General features: G+C 35.3%; 1 protein-coding gene across 1 annotated transcript in view; it reads right to left on the reverse strand.

Annotated features, from left to right (window-relative positions):
* Positions 1–11,132: 11,132 nt before the first annotated feature.
* The window catches only part of LOC118180009 (protein D3-like), a 37,334-nt gene continuing 27,840 nt past the window's right edge, over positions 11,133–20,626 (reverse strand). Inside the window, exon 4 of the mRNA XM_035349164.1 lies at positions 11,133–11,515. Within this exon, the coding sequence (XP_035205055.1) occupies positions 11,295–11,515 (221 nt within the window). The 3' untranslated portion in view covers positions 11,133–11,294. The remainder of the gene's footprint in view (positions 11,516–20,626) is intronic.

Here is a 20,626-nt window from a genome sequence, read left to right on the forward strand (position 1 = left end):
TTTGCACTATCAGTACTTTCTTTTTCGCCATGTGCTTTCTTGAATTTTATGTCATGTCTAGATTTCCATCGAGACAACCAACCGTCCGTAGCTTTAACGTCATCGAGGCCTAGCTTTTTAGCGGGTTCTTTTGCTTTGCATTTTAACGTTGGGCCACTTACTCGCACAGATCGTTCAGTAACAATGGCAAACCATTCATTAAGGCCCTCACCGACATCTGGGTCCTTGCCTTCACGCTTCCTTTTTTGGAACTTCCTCCTCGTCCTTCACATTGTGCCCATTCTTCTCGCAGCTCATTCTCTTGTTTTATCAAGAGCGAAATTGTAGTCTGTGCCAATCCGGTCATTTCCACCAACCGACGCTAACTAGTGTTTCGTGGTTGTTGCTTGATCTTATCCAGGAAACCAATTTTTTCAGATAACATCAAGTCCCATCGTGGCATTTTGGCAGAGGACACAAGACACGCGCACAATTCACTGACTAAATTGGTCTGAAGAAACCTTGGTGTTTCGGGTTCAAGATGTTGAGGGCAAGAGGGAGATAAAATGTTCGCCATTCAAAGCTTTGGCACTAAAATCATCCCAAAAAGGTGATGCAGTGATAGCTTTCTTATGTAAACTTTAATCATGATTGACAGGCAGGAATTCCTTTCAGGTGGAACCGGACGCTCTATTGTTCATATCCTGGAAACTCCGAGGCGTTCACCTCCCACCGGTTTTGCTTTTGTCATGCACATTAAAGAATTCCTGACCTTTGATAAAACATTTTCCTAGGAAACCGCAACTACAGATCCTCTCAATATGTTGCAGACCACCTGTACATCCGCTGTAAGCGGGTCTGACTTGTGGCTTCTGTTTCTTATTCGCTCTCACGTTTTTTCGTCCGATTAAACGGAATTTTGGTCCAAATAAGGGAATAAAATTAGGCTTCTAAGGATCCTAAGTTTTACTAACGTTTATTTTATTTTAAATCTTTACTATCACTTCTTATTTTCTACTTCCGGCCAGAATTAAAAGCTTTAACTTATTTATGCAAATTTGTCTTGCGAACGCCAAGTACTTAAGTTGTGGCTTTTTGCCAAGAAAGAGAGAGGAAGGAGCTATTAGAAGCAGGCTGCTTGCCATAGTTTTTTACTCGGTTACTGGTTGCCTTCAAGGCCAGAGGTTTAATCCTCTTGATAATTTTAAGCGTATCGTAGTGTTAGCAGTTCTCTGTACTACATACGGCTTTTTGTTAATACACGGCCAATCTTGGAGTTAGGCACTTGTTTGATTAATCCAAAGTTGGTTTAGTTAGAGTTTAGTTAATATTTTTATATTCTTACGTTCAGACCACAAGTGGTTGGTCTCTGTATTCCGAAGTCCGGAAATCATTGTAAAGAGAGAAAAATAAAGGGTTTCGTATACCCTTCCTGTGTGAATTGTCTACTTTCCAAATTTATTGAACATAGCTTTAGTAAGCTCCCTGTTCCGAGTCAGGACAGTTATATGTTCCCTAAGCAAGTAAGGAGGAACACAGAACCTGATAGGCTTACGTACATAGGATTTGTTTCGGTTCTTTAGGATTTGGTCCAAAAAAGCGGCTGGTCCGATTATCCCGGTGGTCCAATTAACCGGATTCGACTGTATTCGATATGACTTGAGCCTGTGTTGGACAAAGCGCATCAGCTGCACTCTGAAGACATTCTTTTTCAAATTCTCCATTAGCAACGGGTTGACATCTGTTGCAAACCTGTTAGAGATAAGAATCTACCCTTTTTATGGAATTGAGATTTTATGCGCAGTCAAATTTTTTTATTTTAAAATTTATATAAGATAAAAAGAAATTTTTGAAAAATTCGCCTTTTCAGAGAATTTTATCTCAAATAATATCAGGCATGTCAATAAAATGTTTTAAATTTCAAGGGAGAAAAACGTTTTTTCACGACAAAAAGCTGACAATGTAATTTTTCTTGAAATCAAAATTTCTTAAAATTCTTCAATTTTTCTTCAAATTCAAATGCAGGGCCGCTAAAATGCCTCCAGCGGGCCATTTGTGGCCCTCAGGCCACGGGTTCAAGATCCCTAATCTAAAGCAATATATTCTTGCGAGAAAATAGTGATGAATTTCGAAATTCCAGATTTTGAATTTTTCTTAAAATATATCTACATCAATTTAAGTTTGCTCTTGTTGTTTAGTGGATAAATTGTTGGCCTCTTGAGTTAAAGATTTTGAATTCAAGCGTCACCAGGCGTGGTGTTGTAATGGAGTTGGTATTTTAAAAAAAAATATTTACAGAAAATAGTATTATCGCTAGTTTCAGAGTAGCCCAGATGCTTCTTCAGTTTCCTGAATGTGAAAACCATCCTTACCTGCAAGATACCTTAGCGCGGGGGGAACACGCTCAAATAGAAAACTCAGCTGGTACTAGGGACTCGTACTGCGGTTCAGCCCTTGTGTTTTCCTAGCTTTCATGATGGTACGAATATACCAATTTTTTTCCCTGCCCCGAATTTTTTTTGGAGGGGGGGGACACAAGAAGCTTGCATTTATTTTTCATTTCATGTCCTTCATCATTCATATAAACCTAATTTTCGCTCGGCATTGTGTGCATTATCCTTCTTTTGACAACGAGCCTTATATTCATAATATCTGACTACTATGATCTGATTCTATTTCGGTTGACACGAGACTAGCAAAAGCGATACTGGTATTAGTATAAAGTTGCTGTTTCATCTAATTAAAAATTTAGTGAGTTCTGAATTTTAAACGAGTGGTGACGAGTAAACCATTTCTTTAAAGAAATTGAGAAAACTGTTATTTTACAGAAAAGAAGCTTGTTAGAATGTAGCTGAGATTTTGGAATACTTCTATGCATTTTAATTGTTTCTTGTTTGTTTTTCTTAACATGCATGACCACTTTTCGAACAATTTATATATGAACTTAACCAGAGGTTTAATCTTGATGATAATTTTTTATTAATTTAAAGAAATTTTGCATGAGCATTAGCAAATTTGCTAATTTTGGAATTCAATTTTTAACGCAGAAAAAGAAGTATTATATAAAATGGAGCTACTTCAATGAGTTTAGATAAAAGTTACCTTATAAAATAAACCTTTAGATAGTGGCTCTTCATTAATATATGAATGTCTTATTGAAGTAATTACTGTTACATTTAAGGTAAAAAATATGTACATAAAGCAGAAACTAAAATATTTTTTTAAAAAAATTGTTGCTGTTTATTAACTTAAAAATAACTTTTTTAAGCGTGATATTTAATTTAGTAAAGCTGTAAACCCTACATATATTTAAACAAAATATACTTTTTGTTGCATTACTTAAACCAATTAAAGGCTGTTCATACATCATGCAAAAACATTTATGGTATTCCACCCCATGAAAAATTTACTTTCCAAAATAGAATCAAGCAATTAGGATTTTTTTAAATTATTATTCAACAAAATTCATAAATGAATTAAATTAGATATATACAGCGTTAGATATGTACAACGATTCTTTTCTGGAATATATTCCTATCTTCCAAACGATTCTTTTCTGCGATATTCTGACAAAAATTAGTGTTATGCTTTTGAATAAATAGTTCAATGAGGGCTAGAAATTCATCCAATTGATGAGGTGTCATGCGAAAGTAATTAAAAGAAATTTCGTTTCGTTCAAGTGATTTTCTTCAATTTAATTATTTGCATCTCCTTGCTGCAGTCATCTCTCATATATTAGTATATATGGTTTATATAATATGAACCCCAGCATTCTGCTTTTTTATACAAAGCAAGGAGTAAAATAAGTTTTAATCGAGCAGAAATTAAATCTATTTTAATTAAAAAATGTAATCGTAAAAAGTCAAAATACCACACAAAAGTTTTTGATATGAAGAGCCATCTAGTGCGAGCATATGACAACTTTTAAAGGGATAGTTGCCACGCTGGTGTGAAGTGAGGTATGCGGCAAACGTTTTTTTCCGCTTTGACGCTTTTGACCCCAACGGACCAGTGTGAACGGAGCTTAATAATATTTGAGGAAAAGACCCTGTCAATACCTGCTGCTTTTAAATTATTTAATTCTTTACCAAGAGAGCCAATTTGGAGAAGCAAACTTGAAGTACACGGAAAACAAAGGTATAAATTGAAGCTAACTTTTGTTTAGTCGGATGACATGATTTGAAGTGTGGTGGAAGGTAAACAGATGAAGGTTTACAGTAAGCCGTAGTACTGAAGTTGGATGTGTTATGTGTGACCAAAATTTCGAGGAACGGTATAGAATTGTATGTCTCGAGTTCAAAAGTGAACTGAATAACAGGCTCAATGGAATTCATTATTGAAAGAACATTATTCAATTCATCTTTATTACCGTTAAACAGGGTAAAAGTATTGTCTACGTAGGGGAACCATACCAGGAAGTTTAAAGTTTTAAATAATTTTGATTCATAATATAATAATGCATGTAGGTATCAGTTAGGATTGGACTAAGAGGGCTTCCCATGGCTAATCCCTCAGTTTGCTTGTAATACTTATTTTGGAAAACAAAATGCGTTTGTTTCAGAGTTCAGTAACGGAAATTAGATCATCAATTTGATGCAGGAGAAATGAATTTCACGAAGTCTGGTTTCTAGACATTTTAATGCACCCTCCACTGAAACATTGGTAAATAATGATTTTACATCAAAAGAAATCATGAGTAAATTTCTAGAAGAAATGCTTTTAACTTTTTTCACAAACTCTATTGTATTTTTTATTGTGTAAATGTTATTATCTAATAATACAGTTGGAAATCTAGAAAATAAATATTTAGCTAAAGGGGACGAGGCAATGCCTAAATTTAATACAATAGGGCGGAAAGGAATACCCATTTTAGGAATTTTGAGAAGAGCATATAATTTGGCACAATTCGCAGTAGATGGGATAAGCGACTATTTTAAGTTAGTCGAAAAGATTTGTAAAGCTTTGATCGCAGTTTTTTTTTTTTTTTTTTTAGGGGTCCGAAGGTGAAGGGTCTTTAGGGATCAGATTATATGGTCCTTCGTTTAAGTTTATTGACACCATCGATGTAAGTGTTGTTCGACTTCTAAATTAATATTTGTCTAGTGTAATATTTTACCTTAACTATGTAGCAATCCGACAGGAGGCCACTCCGGAATAATGAAGAATTTGCATAGTGTTCGAGAGCTCTTCTACTGGAGTAAAGCAAAGGCTGACGTGCAAAAGTGGTACCGATCTTATGATGCCTGTGCGAGCCGGAAAAGACCGAAAAAACGCAGCTGACGGAAACTACGACATTACAGTGCAGGATCTGCTTTTAAATGCATCGCCTTCGACCTTTTGAGACTTCTGCCACAATCAATTGGTAGCAAAAAAATATATCCTATATCCTCTTTGCCATTAATTACTTTACAAAGTGACCTGAAGCGCATCTTATCTCTGGTCAAGAGGCTGTTACGGAAGAAATGATAAATGAAATGTTGTCCAGATTCAACCTAACACTACTTCATGTTATTTCATCTGAAGAGGACAGGGGACCCAATTCTATTCCTCCAACATCAGGGAAATGGGTCATTATGCCGCCAAAGGTGTCATGCCCTAGGTGAGTATCCTGTTGGATGGCAACACATGGCTCCATGTTTTTGACAAAACTTCGACAGCTCAGGTTTATAAGAGATGAAAATCTTACAGCCCTATATGTGACATTTTAGGAAATGATGTTGATTCTCAATTTCTTTTCAGCGACAACAATGCTTACTTACTTGTGGATCCACTGATGAATGAATAACATCAAAATGAGGATATTCAGCAGATGGATTGGCTAGCCAGATCCCCAGACTATGAAATCAATTGCAATTTGCCAACCACCACTAAGAACCATATAGAAGCTAAGACTTGCAAGGCGTCATGCTGTGACCACATATCCTAAAAATCCTCTATCAGTCCATCGTGCAAAAAATGGCACTCTATGGAGTGGCAATCTGGGTAACTCCAATGAACGAAAGGAAAGGGAAATTGCTCAGTAGTATACAATGCCCCTTTGCTCTGGCTATTACAAAAGGATACCGTTCAAACAGCGACAGCGGCAGCCACAATACTGGCGGGACTTGCCATTACATATTAGAGCAGCACAAAAAGCAGCAGTAACGACTGTCCTCCAATTAAATCTCTGCACTACTTTTGGACCGCTATGCTTTGATCCAGAGGAGTATGAAACAAAACGTCTGATAAATGCAACCCATCCTTCACACCATGGAAAAGGGGTTATAGCACACACCACCTCTCAGGACAGCCCCCATGAAGAAATAAAGCCAGTAAATGTCATCCATTCGTCTAACTACGGAAAAGGAGTCTCGGCCCACACATCATGGAAAGATGACTCTGACATAAAGGATCAATACTAAGTTTATACGGATGGTTCAAAAGTTGACGGACAAGTAGGCTGTGGCTTTATAGTAACTAAACAAGGAAACGCTGATAACATATGGGACAGAATAATTCAGTTTTCCAGGCTGAAGCAATTGCAATTCGCAAAGCTCTCAAGTTAACAAGTCCCCAGTAGGATCCACTATTAATATTCTTACAGACAGCCTCTCGGTCATATATGCCTTACGAAATCCCAGACATCCTTCTAATATCATAGCGGAGATTAAGGACATGCTGAAGGAGCATTCGCCGACAATTAATATCCTCATATCGTGGATAAAGGTGCATGCCGGCATTCAAGGTAAGGAGGAAGCCGACAGGCTAGCAAAAGAAGCAGCTCACAATATCGATGCACAAAGCGTTATTACCAAATCCTGTGGTTTCACCTTAAAAACGTGACAAGGACAGCAGCTCAGCACCAGTGGCAATGGGAATGGGACACTACCGAACAAAGTAGGAAGACCTATGATTATTACCATAAAGTCTTGCTCGATCGTCTTGAGTCATCCCCACAAATAACGAGATTTGTGATAGGGCATGGGCCTTTCCCCTCCTATTACTATGAGTGAGGAATTGCAAATACTGAAAGTTGTGTCTGTGGAGGCATTGGTAAACCAGACGATTGACCCAATGCCCTCTAACCGCACAGTGGTATGTGCAGCTTCCGGAAAAGGCATTTCCTCATAAGCGTTATTTGATCAATCAGCCAGCGCTTCACATCAAAATATGCAAGATAATGCAGACACTGGAGGAATTGGGAACAGATTTGTACAGTGTGGAACAGTTCCCTGTCAATCTCTCTCTTTTTTTAAACTGTATATATTATGAAACATGTACGGCCCACTGTATATATAATGAAACATGTATTATGACCAATGAAAATTATTATGAACTATGTACGTATTATGTAACAGGCTCAATATATTATGAACTATGTAAGCAAGTATGAACTATGTAAGCAACTATGAACTATGTAAGCATGTATATGTATGAACTATGTAAGCACATATTATGAAAGATCTATGTATTATGAACTACTTATATATAAGCATGTACTATGAACTATGTAAGCATATATTATGAACTATGTAACTATAAGCATAATTATGAACTATGTAATCATGTATACAGGATCAATGTATGCCCATACAGGGCCCATGAGGTGTTGCCCCGGACAGTTGCGGAACCTGGACTAGACCCGAATAGTCTAAGTAAGCTGCACGGGTGTCCAGATTCTGCTCTCAACTGTCAATTGTGACCACATACGGTCCAGGATTATGACTCAGCACTACAGAGTAGCAACGAATGCTGGTAGTGTCCTCTATTCATAAACACTGCCATTAAAAAAAAAAAAAAAAAAAAGTTCTGAAATAATTCATTCCATCTATCACATAAAGATGAGACAACTATACAAATAATGACAATCCCTACGTCCAGCAAAAAGAGACTAACTCCAGTTCTCCACAGATTTGACAAGATCATACACTTCGACACATGTGGAAAAAATAAATGAGGTTAAACATACCATGGAACTTCCCAACAAGCTTGACAGCACAGAATAGGACCCAACTAAGCAGGCCACATATTGCAGCTGCTTCCCACAGATTCAAAAAAATGACATACAACGCATACAACACTTGATTTCAATTGTGACAGTCTCTGGTATTGCAATACAAATGCAGTGAGGAGAAAGTGAAGCAGCTTGGTTACCAATGAGCCATCGTGCCAAAAATAGATCCAAACACTAGCAATGTATGAAAGCTTTAATTTGACTTTTTACTGAACTCAGTTTCATTAACTTCAGCAGAAGCACTCTTACTTGTTACACGCCCATTCACTAATCGTGATTATATTTTCAAAGCAATGAAGCTGGCAATAAAAGATCACTATTACCTTAAAAGTAGGATGCTTGCTTGAGCCACAGATCTTTGCTCAACCCAAAGGTCCCTTATCTTCAATAACATTGTAGTAGTAAAATCATAGGCATCACCAACTTTCCAAAAACACGGTGCAATGAAACAGGAACATCAAAGAAAACCTAATGCTCGGTAGCTTGCCAGCTTTTATCAATAAATGTCGGAGAAAATAAAAGCATGGAAAACTGTTCAACATAAACAGTGCTGAAATCAAATTAATTGGAGATATCTCAAATGCCAAGGAAAAGAAGGAAATTATTTGATTAATTTTCAAAAGTTAACTGAATCGAATCCATAACACATTTTTCGTAACCATACTTATCATAAAAAAGCATGAAAACGTCATCAATATAGGCAATTCGGAGATTCAATTTTTTTTTTAAAATTATTCCTCTTTGTAATATTACTGTCAATGTAAGAACTACATTAAAGGGAACATCCAATTCCCTTTGCACATGAATGATACTGATATAAGTACAAATAAAACAGCGAGGAAAATTCTTAGCCTTTTCATGCAATGCATTTGCTAAACAACTTGGACCATGTGTCAAAAAAGGCAAAGATCTGTTTTAAACAAATTACACTTCAAAGAAAAATGTTGAAACAGGGGAAGTTGATGAAAAAACATTTCCAACATGAATAGTGAGGAATTCAAAACTTAGTGGAAAAGAATATAAAAATTCAAGTTACAACAATGATGACTAAAGTTATTTCCAAGTCATTTTCCGAAATAAATCCCTTATATCATGATACGAACTTTCTGAAAATGATAAAATCAGTAATTTCCTACAAATACTGAGATGAGAGATATCCTCTACATATTAGAGATTACTACAGGAATGATCAAATAATTTCAAGAAACATTTACAAACAATCCATTATTAATGAATTTTTTCTAATTAAGATGTGAAATTAAGCATTTATAATTCTACTAGATTAATATTTGTTTAAATACCACTGATATTTTAGCTGTCATTTGGCTAATGTTAGCAAAATAGCTGCAGACAAACATGATCATATTAAATGATATATCATGTATCAAACTAAAAGAGTTAAAATTCTGCACCAGACAACACAAATCATATGTTAAAGAACATATCCTTGATAGCTAATATTAGTTGGTAAGATAACTACAAAAATTATCCATAGCGTTGGATTTCCTTGCAGCACTCCATATTCACAAAGATTTATCTTTTACAGTGAGTAAGATTAATTCTAGCACCTCAGCTTTTTCACACTTTATTGCTGTTTTCCTACACAGATGATGCTACATTGTTTTCACTATGTTCACTTGATTTCTATATAAACAGATATTGCTCCAGCCAGCATCACAAGATTATTTTGCTCTTGAAACTGACCCGTCTTGACCTTAAATTCTAGTCCAAATATATGCCAACCTTAAGTTGCTTTCTTGCCTAATTACAAACAGTCATATTTGAAAGAACACAGGGTTTTTTTTTTCATTAATGATGTATGTTTTATAAGCTTATGGATTACCTCTTTGTAGAAACTACTGTGAAATCTACTAAATAACACATGGTCATGGTTTTCTTCTGCAAAAAAAGCTGAGCTAATTTTGACAGCCTTCACAGAATCAAACTCCTTGATACTGAACTACTATGCAGATATAGGAACAGAAGAAAATCTAGAGTGCAGAGGTTCAGAAAATATACTATTTGCAAAAGAATTTTCTATTTTAACTCCTTTAATATTTATCGAGTCACTTAAGCAATATATAATCTGGCTTCATCATGATGATGGATAACTCTGGCCATTTTGGGGGATTTTTCACACCGAGTTTGCCAAGTTTACAATACTTGTCTGCCGTCTCTGTTTTGCCTAATGGAAGAGAATAAAAGAAAATTCTTACCTTATAACCCCAACAAACAAGTAGTAATACTTTTATTAAATGAAAAAAAGCTTTTTCACGTGTTTTGCAGTTTCACCTGCTTCTTTTTTTCCACTGCACAAGATCCTATTTACATCACCTATTACAACTACCTAAACATAGCTTTTATCATGCAATGACTACAGAAATAGCTGCATATACAATTCACCCCTTTATTCGATCAAAAAATGCCACATTCATTCACTGAGTTTAGCAGTGAAATTAATTTTTCATAAATTACAAAATAAGACAAATGGTCAATCTTCAGCTCTTAGCAATATCTTCAGATGCAATCATTAGCCCATTTTCTCTAAAACATACACATAACTGTTTTTTTAGCCCAAAGGCTATCCAAAGCAGGATTTACCACCTAAATTAAGATCACCAATTTGAAATCTGCCATAAAAATTTTTCTGCACTGAGACATTTCCAAATATATATTAGAAATTTCTATTGCAGTTCCAATGATTTCTTCTCTTAAAAACTCATAAAACTTAAGACATAAATGAAACTGCACCTTTTCTGTTTTGACAGGCCTCTCTTGCACAAATTCTGAGTTCACTAGCTGTGTGAATCTAAACGGAATTTTTATGCTTCTAGCTTTCCAAAATATTACAAATCGACTTTCTACATAGCAATCAAACTCTGTCCTTTCTCCAATTGTGTTCTTACCATCTACAAAATTTCAGTACTAAATTTTGCAATAAACCAATATTTTAAACTCGTTCTTTTATTTCTTTTTACTTATTATAGTCTGGGATTAAAACTGTCTACTCTACATAACACATTGGTAATTTTACTGATAAACTGTAAAAGTATGGATGAGTGTCCACAGGTGAAATTACATGTATACTTACGAGGTTAAAACTACGTATTCTTGTGTGAAATATGTCTGAAGTTGTACAATAAAGATTTCATTCACTAAATTCCTAATTTTAAGATAAATTTTATTTATCAAAAAAATATGATCCTACATGACTGAAATTTTGAGAGATTTACATTTATTATCACCACTTTACATTATGAATTCAATCCAGCAAATTGGAAAATAAGGTAAATGATTGCGTTATTCATTGAAAAACCTCTTTTTAATTTCCACCAGCAAGTTGTTCATATAGTTTCGGTACATAGTCATCCCACTTTGCCTGGTAGAAATTTCCAGCAATAGGTTGGCCTAAGTTATACTTTTTGGCAAAATTCTGAATTTTAAAATTCCCTCGATGATCACCAGATGTATTAGGCAATCGCTTCTCATCGCAATTCAGTTTACCAGGTTGCTTGTAAAGTAAAAAAACATACCGATGCAGACCTGCAAATTTTTAAAAAGTTATTAAATAATAAAGTTACATAACAATACACTTCATATACATGACATTCATTCAATTCACACAATTTCTAGTCAAACAAGACACACATAAATGCAAGCAAATAACAGTAATTCAAACTTTACATTTATTACAATGAAAACATATCAACATAAGTATACAATCAAAATAATACAATAAAAATAACTGATGTACCGGGTGGCCATAATTAAACTGACAGTGCTCACAGTGTGCTTCACATTTTGTAGGAAGATTAAACAAGACGGAGGACGAAGGATTCCGCAAAAAACCAAATTAGTTCCAAAAGTCACAGCTAGGGGAATATTTGGCGCTGTGTAATAGAAAATAGAGTGTTAACAAATGCAAATTAATACGGAATAAAATTACCTTTTATTATGCACATTTTCTGATTTAGTTCAAGTGCAATATGGCAACACTTTTAAAAAAGCGTAAAATCTACATAAACACCGATAAGTCTCGGGATGCAATATCACGTATGCTGAGCAGAAGATGTTCTTTATTCAAATTTCACGTTACATCCATTCGCACAATGCCAGCTGCTTGGGTTTAAAAGGCAATGTGTTACGTTTCGAATCAATCGGATTGAAAGCTTATGTGCAATGTCTCCTTCTTTAGTCGAGCGCGCGTTACTGGTCAAATTCTTTCACCTCAACCAGTGCAACGTGTCAACCGCTCTTCGTGCTTTTAGAACGCACAAAAAAATGCGTAAAGGTAACAGTCCTGTGTCAGTTAATGGGCTAAAAGCAATGGTTGCGACATTTGAGAAAACAGGTTCTCTGAAGGTTCAGTCAGGCAGAGGACGAAAACCTGAATACAAGATACAATCGAAGCAGTTGCCACGGCGATTGTCGACAGAGGACCAGACAATATTGCTGCCACCTCTAGTGCTTGTGGAGCAGCTCGGAATATGGATATGCCTTGTACAGTATGGTATGGAAAATCTTATGAACGATTATCAACTTCTATCCGTACAAGATCAGCCATGTACAGGAGTTACTGTACCCCGACCATGATAAGTGATTGATTGACTGTTGCTCTCACCTTTCTTGCCAGAATGGATGTGGATGATGCTTGGCCGTGGAAAATCTTATGGGGAGACGAGGCCCACTTTTACCTGAATGGGACTGTGGATACCCAGAACTGCCGAATTTGGGACGACAAACCACCACATGCAGTCACAGCAATTCCCTTACATTCACCAAAGGTAACTGTTTCGTGTGGGTTCACAGCGGAAGTTATCGTAGGTACATTCTTCTATGAGAACATTACCCTGACAGGACCAGAAACCTGTTCTGTTACCGGAGAGAAATATCGCCACATGTTGAACAGCTTTGTCATTTTGGCACTTCAGCAAAGACAATGCTGGGGAAAATCATTTTCATGCAAGATGGAGCCCCTCCACACATTGCTGTACGGGTGCAACAGATGCTACGACAGAAATTCACAACAGAAAGAGTCATTCGCCGCTACTTTCCAAGTGCATGACCACCTCGGTCGCCTGTTCTTAGCCCATGCGACTTCTGGCTATGGGGTTACCTTAAGTCCAAGGTCTATCAAGGAGTGGTCCAGGACCTGGCTACATTGACGGATAACATCTCACGGACTGTACGGGAGATTCCTGCAGACATATTATTTTCTGCTGTTGTGCATACTGTGCACAGAATGCAATATGTGGTCCAGGACAACGGCAGCCACATTGAACCTCATTTGAATGCAAAATAAAAGGTAATTTCCGTATTAATTTGAATTTGTTAACACTCTATTTTCTATTACACAGCGCCAAATATTCCCCTAGTGGTTACTTTTGGAACTAATTTGTTTTTTCGTGGAATTCTACGTCCCCCGTCTTGTTTAATCTTCCTAAAAAATGTGGCGTCATTCTCACAAATAGATCGCGCTACAGAACACTGTGAGCACTGTCAGTTTAATTATGGCCACCCGGTATATACTACTGTGTGGATAAGCTTAGTGATGCATCATATATTGTTAAACAAAATTAAATACAAATATTTATTAAAAAATTGTTCAATATCCATACGAGGTACAGACAATCTAGATAAAACAATATTCAATAACACAGAAAGTCACTGTGATGGAACAAAATTTGCACAATTTAACTTATTAATTCAGTAAATTTCATTTATAGCTGAAAACACTCGACTTAGGAATGGCTATAAACTAAACGGAAATATTCAGTGATCCACACGAAGATGATCAAAAACTAGGAGTCTCCCAGTTAAACAAGGAAAGCTGGATGCTATTGTGTCATTCAGTAAATTTACTTACATTTATAAAAACATACATTATAAGTACTATATATATATATATACACACACAACACACATACACTGATATCTGAATGCATATTTCTAAAAATTTATCATGGTGTCATAACTTGGAACATGGATCAACCACATGGTATTTATAAACATCTTGGTATAGCACATTTAGTTTCAGTTCAAAACAAGGTTTCTAAAGTTGGTATATTTTAATTTCTCAAGCTAACACACTCACTTCAGAAATATTGTGCTGCTTTATTTATTTTTATTGACAAAAAATTTTGAAGCAAATGCAGATATATCTGCCTATTATATTTATGCACGGTAAAAAAAATATGTAAATCAATATACTAAATGCAATTTGTAATACAGTCAAATACCGAAAATCTGCCAACCTGAAATCCATGTTGCCTCTCAGAATATAAACATTCAGTTCATAGGTTCCGGAAACCGCAACATTGAATACGAAATATCGAAGAAAAAAATACTTACCGAATAATAATGAGTTAAAACGGAAATACCAAATTATTGATATAAAAAAGTTAAAAAATTAGATAAAATAAATAAGTTTTCCCCCCTCTAATCTGCATCGCAGTAAAAAAAGCAGACGATTCACTCAACTCTTTGTTCAAGTTCACGATTCACGTTGTTGTATTTTCTGAGCTTTGCTATTTCATTTCACGAGATTGTTAGTGCTGCCTTTTTTTTTTATCCAGATAATTTGTGGATAAATTAAGAGTATTTTACATTTCAGTCCTTTTAATACAATGACAGATAAGAAACGCACTCGTGATTTTACGGCTTACAACGTTGAAAATGTAAAAACGTTGCATTGACGGTAACGCAAAAAGTGCAAATTCTGCAAAAGATGGAAGCAGATGCTACTCCTCAATGGTATGGAATTGCGACACGATTGTGTATGATATACGGAAAAATAAAGAAAACCTGTTGAAATTTTACAGCAACAGTGATTCTAACACCGGAATCTGAAACCGGATATCTTTGCATGAGGCGAAATCGGCAAACCTCGATGCTGTGTACATAAAATACAATGAATAATATAATCAATTTACATATGTAATAATTTAATGCATATAATAAATTATTGCAATAATGTATATAATAATTTAATTTAATGTATCTACTATGCCTTATTCATTTTGCACTTTTAGTCCGAATATTATGCTTTATCTTTTCTGTCCTGAAATCCGCAAAATCGTAAAATCCGCACGACCTCTGGTCCCAAGCTTTGCGGATTTCTGGAATTCTACTGTAGTCCTTTACTTTTAAGCTGATTACTTCCTCTTTTTGTCTTAAAAATATTAACTACTGATAATAAATTGTTTTAAACTGCATCATTTCAAAATTAATCTATGTCACTGATTCTTGCATAACGTTAATGATGCAAATATGTACATAACAGATTCAGCCAAGAATATTTTTTTATTTAGGAATATAAACTGGTGTATTCTGAAATAATTCTATTTACCTTGGACAAACTGCATTCTCTCACTTGGTTTTCTACTGCCAAATTCCTAATGCCTACTGCTCCTCCTTCCTTCAAGCATATTTCAAGAATCTAAAAGGAACCTTCTTTTTCATGATTAAGCATGTTCCCTGTGCCAATTTTAACCGCACTTGCTTGAAAAATATTTGTCAACAAAGAGAAATAAATCCGCATAACTATTACTATCTTTTATGAACTTGTTCTTTGCTACGTTAATGAATATATATACATTTGGTGTTATTTTTTAACTGACAATACTCAGAGCCATCCGTAGCTCGATCTATCAGCTTCAGTATCACCGAATTCAGTACGAAGCCTTATGACAACATGAGAAGAAAGGTTCCATGAAAAAATTTAGCTCCGAATGTTACCAATAGGAGGAAATAGACACTGTTCTAGTCAACATAACTGAAAATTTGCACGAACCACAGGAAAAATTTGAAATGCAAATACCCAGTTATGTACACAGCAGCATCAGTTTCTCAGTCTATAATAATAAGGGGGGATATTCTGAGTGTTAGCTAGGTTCAGCATGTGTCTGACTTTACCTCAGCACACGTTACTTGCAAAGTGGCTCTATCCCCATCAAATGCAACCATCATTTTCATGAATTTAGAAGTCATAACAACCTACATAAAGGACCTCTATTAATTAATTTACTGAAATGCATGATTCAGAAACTTGAAGAAACAGGATCCTTAGCAGTTCGGTTTCGTAAGAGGGTAGAAGCCAGTGTCCAAACAGTTACAGATGTCACAAATACAATCGCTGATGGCACCCATGGGATCTTTAGAAGTGTCTGAATAGTGTAACAACTAGGATTTAAATCTTTGAATGCTATGGCAGATCTTTCAGACAGTTCTACTCACACAAGGTAAGGCGCACGTAAGAGTTAAAGCAATTATGATAAACCAGTGGCATTGACTCTGATTTTTCTTATCAGGATGAAGGTCAACAATTCTTGGCTACGGAGAATTCGGAGATGAAACCCATTTTCACACAAATGAGACTGTTAACACATACAATCCTCAAATTTGGGTATCTGAACAACCCCATGGAGTTCATGAAATCCTATTTGAATCACAAAAAAATCGCTGAATATTGTGGCTTCACAGCAGATTCCATCACTGGAGCATTCTTTGTTAAGAACATTAACAGGACCATTACCATGCAAAAGCACCATAATTCATACAGGTTATGGTACTCATTTCATACATATCGCAGTATGAAATTCCCTGACATTTTTTGTCAATTTTCGAATTCCCTGACTTTTTTTCGGTTTTCCAGGTAGCAAAGCAACCCTGAAGTTTGGGAAAAAAAAATTATTCTTCATATTGTATTTTCTATTTTTGGATTCACTTCTGTTTTTAGTTGGGGGTTAGTTTAACTGTTTGAATTTATTTAAATTTGGGCAAGGAGCCTTTTTTGATTCCAGCCCATATGGATGCAAATACTGATTTAATTTATATTTTCCCAATTTAATATGAATTTTATATATTTGTGATTTCATCAGTTCAGAAATAGGTTTCTCTTTCATGTTTCTTGGTATACCGAAACCCTGACAAATATGTGCTGAGCGATGTAAAATCCTTTCCGCCCCACACTCTCTTTGCATATAAATTACTTTTGTAGAAATTTTGTTTCTGCACTGTATTATTTTGAATATTTTAGACTAGTTCTCATCTTAGTTGACCCCCCCAACTAGAAATTTGAATTTTCTTTCAGCTTATTCAGACTTATAATTTAAAGAAAGATCAATAATCTCGTGGCTCATAACAATTGATTATTTTGTGCCAATTCCTTACTGCAAAATTGAATAGTATTTGAATTTGTTTATATTATGTTTTAATTTATTTGTACACACACACACATTGCATAACATAAAGTTTTATGATAGATCTAATGAGCAAATGCATTTTTACTGTTACATAATCCAAATAAGAGTTTTCTTAAAGAGTTTTTATCAATAAAAGAAATGAAAAGGTATTCATGAAATGTAATTCTTTTCATAAAATGGACATGGCACAGCTGTCACATTCGGGAGATTCCTACACGAAAACTTGAAGCTTCAAGGTTTTAATGTCACACAGAACTGCTATTTTAAAAGAACTCTAAACTGTTTACATTTACTTCATATTGCATGATTCTAGTAACTGCACTACATCTAATATTATGAATATTTTGTGGCTATTTTAAATTTTATGTTCTTTGGATTTCATTTTATAAAGTTTCTATACTTTTATACTCGGAAAATCCTCAGCAGTAAAGAAAAGCTTTTATTTATATTTTTGAGTACACAGAAAATAAAATTAATGTACATAAATGAATAAACTTAGTACCAGGGCTGTGGAATCGGAGTCAGCCAGATTTTGAGGTAAAAGGAGTAGGAGCTGGAGTCTCTAAAAAGAGGTCGACTCTGACTCCGACTCCAGTTTTTGTTGGACAGTTTGAATTTGAAATGAAATAAAAATGAATTTAAAAAAATTAATGACAAGCTGAGTTATTATTTTTATTTATGGACCATATATATTAATAAATAAATATAAGGCAGGAGCATGGATTTGATATTTGCCATTAGTGATTAAACTGATTCATTTAGTTACAGATCTCACTGGTAAATTTAGATAAGCAGCAATATCCAAAAGAACTCCCAAAATTGATACCATTCTTCAGAAGCGAGCAGAAAAAGGAGCAATTATTGATCAAGCAATGCGATAAGGAAGTACGAAGTACGTATTTGATAGAGGTTTTTAGAAGATGTAGATAACCCTAATGTTTCACTAATTGAAAGACTAGAAAGACTGTGGAATGATCTTGCAGAATTGGAAACTCTTCTTTCTACACTGTATATAGTCACAAAAAAAGGCTGCAATCTGAAGACTTGACAGGAGACGAGAATGGAAGAATGGGATGTTTATTCTCTCTGAAATGAGGATTTATTGCAGATGGAATCATTTCTTTAATGAAGAAAAGAGAAACTAGTTTGCTAGACAACGAGATCTTGCTGGGTTCAATATATGTAGATCTGAAACACCAAATTTTCTTGGATGACGAACAAATTAAAAAGGCAAAGAAAGCCATCTATGAATGAAATTATTCTCAGAACAACTGGAGAATGCGAATCAGGACAGTCAATCTGCAGACACTGCAACTGAGTCTCTATCATCGACTTCCAGTGATGAATTAGATTTTGAGAAATATTTTTGGATAATATTGAAAAGGCTAAGGCAAAGCGAATGAAAATTAAAGAACCAAGTGCCTTTAGCTATAAAAATGACAAAATACAAACAAGACTTCTACATGGCCTTTGAAGAAATAGAGAAATATGATTGCACTTGCAACCTCTTTTAGAACTTACAAAAAAATCTATCCTGAAAAGTTAAAAGAAGTAGCCTTAACAGTAACAGCTCTTCCTTCTACTCAAGTTAGTGTGGAAAGACTCTTCTCAGCTCTGAAGTTTATCAAATTGGATCTATGGCCCTCTCACAAAGATCTTGCCAAAGCTATACTGTTTCTTACAAATAACTAATGCCAGTTTTTCCATTTCATAATAAATGCTAATTAATATAAATAATTTGCTATGCCATCAACTTTCTTTCTGTAGTATCTATTACTTCTTTTATATTATAAAAAATAAGCTTTAACCTATGTGTATATGTTTACATATATACATATATGAGGAAGTCGAGTCAGAGTCGGACATTTTCCGTACCGACTCCACAGCCCTGCTTAGTACTCCATTTAAATCGAAGCAAAACAAAATTGCACAAAAATATTTTTTAACGAATTTAACATTTGTAGAATCCTTTTAAAAAGTTCTACAAACATCAATTCACATCTAAAACTTAATAAGAAAAATTGTGTTGAAAATTACAAGGGTAAATCTAATATGACAGTAACCTATAAACAAGCCTTTTGTTTAATCACAATTACATTATAAGAAACATCTACCTTTCTAAGAATTATTTTTCTACATAATCTTCTCCTTTTATGCTACATTTTCCCCCATGTTTTTGTAATTTTTTTCATTCCATTCTCGTAGAATGAAGTTGGATGGGTATCTAACCAGTTAAGCACGAATATTTGGGGGGGGGGCTACATGTAAAAAATCACATAGCAATACGTTTAGGCTGTACGCTTCATGATCAAATGTTTTCCAGTGCATTTTCACCAGTTTCTGCTGTATTACACTTACAGTGTGGGGCCTGCCATTTTGAGGAGAATCAACACCTGGCGAATGGGAGTCTCAACTTTTGCTTTGATACTGAAGCCTAACTAAATCCAAGAGACTGTAGTAGAAAGCTACACTGATGGGCTGACATCCGCGTAAGAAATCTAACAGCAGGACCCCCTCCAGTTTAGCACTTTTCCCACAGACAACTGAGGTTTTGGATTACAAGTGTTTTCCATCTCCCCTTGCTTGCAGGTTCCGACTAGAAGGGGATGTAATGATGCATCCACGTCTCGTCACAAGTAAAAATTTTAAGCAAAAAAGGTTCGTCTTCTTCAAAAGGAGTTTGAAGCAACTGAGAAATGTGAACTTGTGCAGCTTTTTGATCATCATTTAGTAATCTTGGAACTCAATCAGCTGAGATTTTTCTGTACCCCAACTGCTTTCTGATGACTGATTGGATACTTCCACAGCTGATACCAAGTTCTGAAATTTGAAGCACTGTGCAGCGTAGATCCTGTTCAATAAGCTCATGAACACGTGCAGTTTTTCCTTTAGTCACACTGGTGCAAGGACGATGGGGATGACTTGTTTCGCAGCACATTCACTGGCTTGCTTGAATTTCGTTGCACCAAACCTTCACCATCGACCATGGGAGAATAGTTTCCAGGAATTGAGTATGCATTCTGCAGTAAATTTCTGCTGGTTTCACATTTTCACAGATGAGAAACTTTATAATTATGCTTTGCTGAATAGAGATGGGCACACTCCTCTCATTCATCATAAGGGCTACTAAATAATGCACAGGGCAAGCCAGCTGGTGTGTTCCCTTACTCTTGGCAACTCCATTTAACGACTTCAAATAAAACACATACAAGTACCCACTGCAACGCTCAGCTAATAAACACTCGTTCAAATTTGATCGCCCTAGTGAAGTGTTGGAAAATGAAATTTACACAAGTTTCATTTACTGCAGAGAAACACTCATTATTAAAAGCTAAAAATTAAAAACGGTAAGATTTGGTATTGCCCTGGGAGATGTGATGAAAAACCAGGAGAATTAAGAGCTATGGCAACGGAACAATGTAAAATTTCAGACCGATTTAGGAAGCTTTCA

Source organism: Stegodyphus dumicola, chromosome X1, assembly GCF_044657685.1.
Source record: "Stegodyphus dumicola isolate Sdum_Otavi_A_Nest chromosome X1, ASM4465768v1".
NCBI classification, from domain to species: domain Eukaryota; kingdom Metazoa; phylum Arthropoda; class Arachnida; order Araneae; family Eresidae; genus Stegodyphus; species Stegodyphus dumicola.